The sequence below is a fragment of the Mobula birostris genome, chromosome 2 (genome assembly GCF_030028105.1).
Source record: "Mobula birostris isolate sMobBir1 chromosome 2, sMobBir1.hap1, whole genome shotgun sequence".
Lineage (NCBI taxonomy): Eukaryota > Metazoa > Chordata > Chondrichthyes > Myliobatiformes > Myliobatidae > Mobula > Mobula birostris.
Window position 1 is genome coordinate 208,361,987 of NC_092371.1, and position 6,000 is coordinate 208,367,986.

The window sequence follows — 6,000 nt, forward strand, 5'->3', positions numbered from 1 at the left end:
AGGTGTTGAGCAACTTCAAGGCTGGCAAGACAATAAATCAAATTACCTGCAACACTTCGGCATTTCTACCAGTGATAAAGACAGGTTCGAGTGTAAGTGCTGATGCAACTTAACGCAGTTTCAAAATAATCCCATAACATTTTTAAAAAATCTATACCATGCCAAAGAGTCATTATGTGCAGGCAACAATAGCAATAGAAATACAGAAAACCTCGTACCAAGGTTGTTCACATTCTTTGACTGTTTTATCACCAATAAAAAAAATCAATGAACACGAATGAGAAAAGATAAATAGTGCAGATGACATGGCATATGTAGCTTACAACATAGGTAGTTAAATTTGAAATTTTCAGGGAACTTGCACTTCATTTAAAAATATTTAATCATACTTTCAACTCCACCAAAAATCACAGGAAGTTTTCATTTGTTGAAAAAATAAAACACTTTAGCTTATTCCACACTATAATCAATTTGGGAAAGTACAAATAATATTGGGCTACCAAAATACTGGCCTACCCAGGCACAGCATCAGGGCAAAACTGAAAAGTGCTGGAATTGTTTAGCAGTGGTGAATAGGAGGAAGTGGGAAACAGTCAATGTTTTGGATTAAAGAGTTCTCGATCAGTATTAGAAAACTGAGAAGACAAATATGTTTTATGTTACAGAAACAACAGGTATGTTTAGGTACTGCCTAACAGTTGGTAGAACTTTTTAAAAAAGTTTAAAAGAAAAAATGAGAAATACTGGAGTGGAAATTGCAGCCTCATCCATGAAGAACAACTTCCAAAATCGCTAACTCCAGTTGAGCCCAGATGGCGGCACAGTATCCATACAAAAGCAGAAGGGTTCATCCTCACTTTCTGGAATACTTTGGATAAATGCTAGTCAGAGGTCAGACAGTGAGAGCAGCAAGTTAAACATACACATGGCGACTCTACCCTGAAGCCTAGCACGCCATTCATTCAATGTGATCGCAGCTCATCACCCTCAGACCCCAACTCTACTGTACAAGAATCTCTTTAATTCCTCTCGTTGATCTGACGAAACCTTTCAACTTTTCCCAATCCTTTTTAAAGTAAATTAGAGCTTTGATCTATATCTTATCACTCGCGTACCTTTCCTTCCCCGACTCTATTTAAATATACTCCTCACCAGATTGAGGGCCCTTGTCCCGAAACATTCAGTTTGTTTCTTTCACTATTCCACCTGCTTCTGCGTTTTGTTAAAATATCGGCTTCCCAAGCAGCTTTGGGGGTTGTTTTGCTCTAATTATAGCACATGGAAATGCAGAGTGTCACTCACATCAAAACGTTCAGAGACAAAATTGTGAACGTACACATAAGGAATAGACACTCATCATGTGTCGTTAGCATTTCCCGACTTGGGACACACCACCCCAGTCCCCGAGTCTCCGCCGTGTCGGAGGTGGGAGGGCACGGCGCTCGATACTCACAGACTGGGTCTATCCGAGGCATGTTCTCTGACAGAGCTTTCCGGGCTAACTTCTTCTCATTCTTGGTGACGGCGGCTTTCTTGTTCTTCTTATTGACGATCTCCCACTTGCCGGAAGACGCCATGAACGACACCAGGCACTGCGACCAGCGGCTGTTCCACCGCCTTCCTGGGCCGGGCGCCTTTCAAACGGCGTCTCCCAGCCAATCAGAGCGCTCGAGCCCAGCAGCCCCGCACGCGGTGCGCCACGTCGCCAGGGCGCCGTTATTACAAAACAACGAGTGGGGAGAGGGGGCGGACGCTGTTGGAAGGGCGGGATTAGTGACGTAACGTGACGTAACAACCTTCTCGCTCATTGATGAGTAGTGGATTATCTGATCTTCCAGGTTCATTCATTCACACAAACATCAATATCTAAGCCAATTTTTCCACCACAGCGCCATGTTCCTGCACTGTTGTCATATTCGTTTAAAAGTCACATGCCTATCATTCACCGTTTTCATTGAAAATAACTCAAGGTCCACAGCACTTCTAGAGAATCAGAAATACATTTGTTAGGTTTTGCAACTTAAACATTAAACTAATTCAAAGGAAGACACGTGATATCTGAATCTAACCGTGTTTACTTTTAAGCGGGGAGTGCACGTATCGCTTGGTAGCGTGATGACGTACACAAACACGTATTTATACATATTACGCGTAATAAATTGTTTAAATCAAAATCAGATTTGATATCACCAGACATCCATCCCACCGTGCAAAAACTCATTTCAGGGAGGTAGCACCCCCCCCCCCGCAACACCATATCCGCCCCCCCCCACCTCCAAGGGTGTATGTAATACTTTGTTTAGTGATTTTGTCTAATCTGTAAACCAAGCTATATGCAGCAAATGTGACATTAAAATATGTACTTATATTATATTACCATGTTTATTCTATTACAACTTTAAGCAAGTCTACAGGGAGTTTGGCCTCATCACGTAGGACATCAATAGCGTAGCTCCTTAGCAGTTAGCCAGCTAGTTTAAATAACGTTAGCTATGCTAATGAACGAATGACACCTGTTAAACCCACCTCAACATGTCTTTTACATTTTCACCCACCATGGGCAATAGAAAAGTCACTGTTGCAAACAGTGCAGCGAGCAACACTGTCATTATTTTTGAGGTCGACTGTAAAGCCCGCCCACAGAAAAAACTGGTAGGTCTACTTAGCAGGGGGCCCCAACATTTTTTGCACCGCAGACCGGCTTAATATTGACAATATTCTTGCGGACCGGCCGACCGGGTGGGGGGGGGGGTGTTAATCACGACCGGAATATAGGTGATAAGTCAATAGCATCATAACATTTTAAGTAATGTTTAGATATTAAACACAGCGCAGATTTTCCCCGTATGAACATATAAAATCATTGCAACACACCAATATCGCTGAATCAGTGGGAGCCCTGGGCTTGTTTTCCTGCAACAACACGGTCCTATCGAGGGGTGATGGGAGACAGCGATACTCGAAGGGGGGTCCTTATGTCAAATCTATTCCGCAATTTAGTTTTCGTTGCATTCATTGCAGAAAACTCCGCTTCGCAGAGATATGATGTTGGAAATGGAAGCAACGTTTTCAGTGCTTTCGTGGCTATCTCAGGATATTCAGCCTTGCCTTTGATCCAGAATGCAAGCAGAGATGTTATGTCAAACTATACCTTTCAGCCCGCCGTCATTTACAAACTCGAGGAGTTGATCTCCTTCCCGCGCTGACATGGATGACGCGCTGTTAATGACCTCGCATGTGTTCAAGTTCAACAGTGCGTGACAGGGAATGAGGAAAGGTGCAAATGACTCATATCGTTTCATATCGCCAAATCATATTGTTTCCTCACGGCCCGGTGGTTGGGGACCACACTTAGCACGAAGAGAGACCAATCAGGATGCTCGCTCTCCCTCTCCCTCTCACTCTCAAAAGAAATCTATCTCCGGGATATTGGATATAATTTCCGGGCATCAGGGAGCCACTATCGATATGCGGGAGACTCCCGGATCTTCCTGGAGAGGTGGGCTTCAGTAGGTACCTCCTTCCTGATGGTAGCAATGAGAACAAGGCACCTGGGTGGTGGGGGTCCTTAATGATGGCCGCCTCCTTTTAGAGGCATCACTCCTTGAAGATGTCCTGTACACTATAGAAGCCAGTGGCTGTGATGGAGCTGACTAAGTTTACAACTCACAAACAAGAGATAATCTGCAGATGCTGGAAATCCGAGCAACATACGCAAAATGCTGGAGGAACTCAACAGGCCAGGCAGCATCTACGGAAAAAAAGTACAGTTGACATTTCGGGCCGAAACCCTTCGGCAGGACTGGAGAAATAATGCTGCCAAGCAGATTTGACCTGTTGTACATACTATTTATTACAAATTACTTTAAATTGCACATTGTACATCCAGATAGAGATGTAACATAAAGATTGTTACTCCTCCTATATGTGAAGGATGAAAGAAATAAAGTCAATTCAATTCAGTTCTTTGTAGGTGCACCATTATGTTGGATCCAGGTTAGATCCTCAGAGATATTGACACCCAGGAACTTGAAATTGCCCACTCTTTCCACTTCTGATCCCTCTGGAAGAATTGGATCAGCCCACGATTGAATGACAGAGCAGACCCGATGGGACGAACGGCCTACTTCTGCTCTTATATCTTACGGTCTATGAGGACTGGATTGTGTTCACTGGTGGTACCTTTTCTGAAGACCACAGTCTTTTCTTTGGTCTTACTGACGTTCAATGCCAAGTTGCTGCTGCAACACCACTCAACTCACGGTTATGTCTCGCTCCTGTACACCCTCTCAACACCATTTGAAATACTGCCAGCAATAGTTGTATCATCAGTAGGTTTATAGATGCTCAGCCACACAGTCAAAGGTGTAGAGACAGCAGAGCAGTGGGCTAAGCACACATCCCTGAGGTGGGGAAGATGCACCTCAGGGTTGTATAGTACTTACATACTTTGATAATAAATGCACTTTGAATCTTTTAGTATTCTCTTATCAATCCTTCTCTTGCTTGTTTTGCAATCTGATGTCTTTTCTTGGTTTCTTCATCCACAACATCATCTGAGGAATCCTCTGTTTTAATTTTCCATTGACTTTGACTTTTTTCTTTTTGGCCTTCCATTCATCCAGCTGGGCTTTGTCTTTACATCTACTTTTACAAGCAGTTTCTCATCTCCCACTTGAAATTCATGTAATAACTTTAATGCAAGCAGAGTAGATTCTGGTTCTTTATACTCGCAAAAGCCAAATGATTGCAATTTTCCCGAAGTTCCTTGAACTCTTGAGCAGCTTAAAACCAAGCCACATTTGCAGGTATCTGCCTGATTAACATATCAGAAGCTTTCTCAGATAAGTTGCCTGCAAAAACTGTTGTGGTCGGACCACTGCTTTTGTCACTTCCACGCTTCCTCTGAGCAGCATCGTCAATCTTTAGTCCAATACGCATTTCCAACCAGAGGCATAGAGGTTGGCATCAACACCTGTTTGTTCTCTGTTGGGCAACAGTTCATGGTGTTCAACATGGAGACAGTTGTGGCATCATACAGTACCTTTCTTAACACACTTTCAGTTGACTTTATCTCTGGGGATGTGGCAAGCAAATGGTGGATGGATTTCCACTCAAGCTGTAGTTGTTGCTGCCACTCATGATCCCACAGTGTTGGTCCTCAAGATTTTACCACACACAAGCTCAATGTGGCTTGTTGGTTGTTATATTGCACTATCACGAATGTCATTCCCACAGAGGTTATATTTTCTCCAGTATAAGCTCTCAGTTTGATATCTGGATGCTTCCGTTTGGTATAAAACAATAAGACCATAAGATTCGAGCAGAATTTGGCCCATTGAGTCTGCTCTATCATTTCATCATGGCTGATCCATTTTCCCTCTCAGCCCAAATCTCCTGCCATCTCTCCGTATCCCTTCATGCCCTGACTAATCAAAAATCAATCAACCTCTGACTTAAATATACCAATGACTTGGTTTCCACAGCCACCTGTGGCAATGAATACCACAGATTCACCAGTCTCTAGCTAAAGAAACTCCTCCTCATCTCCGTTCTAAAAGGTCGCCCCTCTATTCCAAGGTTGTGTCCACTGACACTGCCCCAGCATTGGAAACATCCTCTCCACAACCACCTTATTGAGGCTTTTCAACATTTGATAGATTTTAATGAGGTCACCCCTCATTGTTCTGAACTCCAGTGAGTAGAGGCCCAGAGCCATCAAACACTCCTCATATGACAAGCTTTTCAATCCCAGAACCATTTTCATAAACCTCCTTTGAACCATCTCCAATGTCAGTACATCCTTTCTAAGATAAGAGACCCGAAATTGCTCATAATACTCCAAATGAGCCCTCAGCAGTGCTTTACGTAAGAAAGTAAGAAATAGGAGCAGGAGTAGGCCATCTGGCCTGTCAAGCCTGCTCCACCATTCAATAAGATCATGGCTGATCTGACCATGGACACATCTCCACCTACCTGCCTTTTCCCCATAACTCCTAA

The 6,000-nt window shown here is 43.4% G+C and overlaps 1 protein-coding gene across 2 annotated transcripts in view; it reads right to left on the reverse strand.

Moving 5' to 3' along the window:
* Nucleotides 1–1,667, reverse strand: part of tmem214 (transmembrane protein 214) — a 40,360-nt gene extending 38,693 nt beyond the window's left edge. The window contains exon 1 of one of the 2 annotated variants that reach the window (XM_072251355.1): nt 1,454–1,667. In XM_072251355.1, coding sequence (XP_072107456.1) covers nt 1,454–1,577 — 124 coding nt within the window. In that variant the 5' untranslated portion in view covers nt 1,578–1,667. The remainder of the gene's footprint in view (nt 1–1,453) is intronic. The other variant, XM_072251356.1, reaches the window with a different exon arrangement.
* Nucleotides 1,668–6,000: the final 4,333 nt, after the last annotated feature.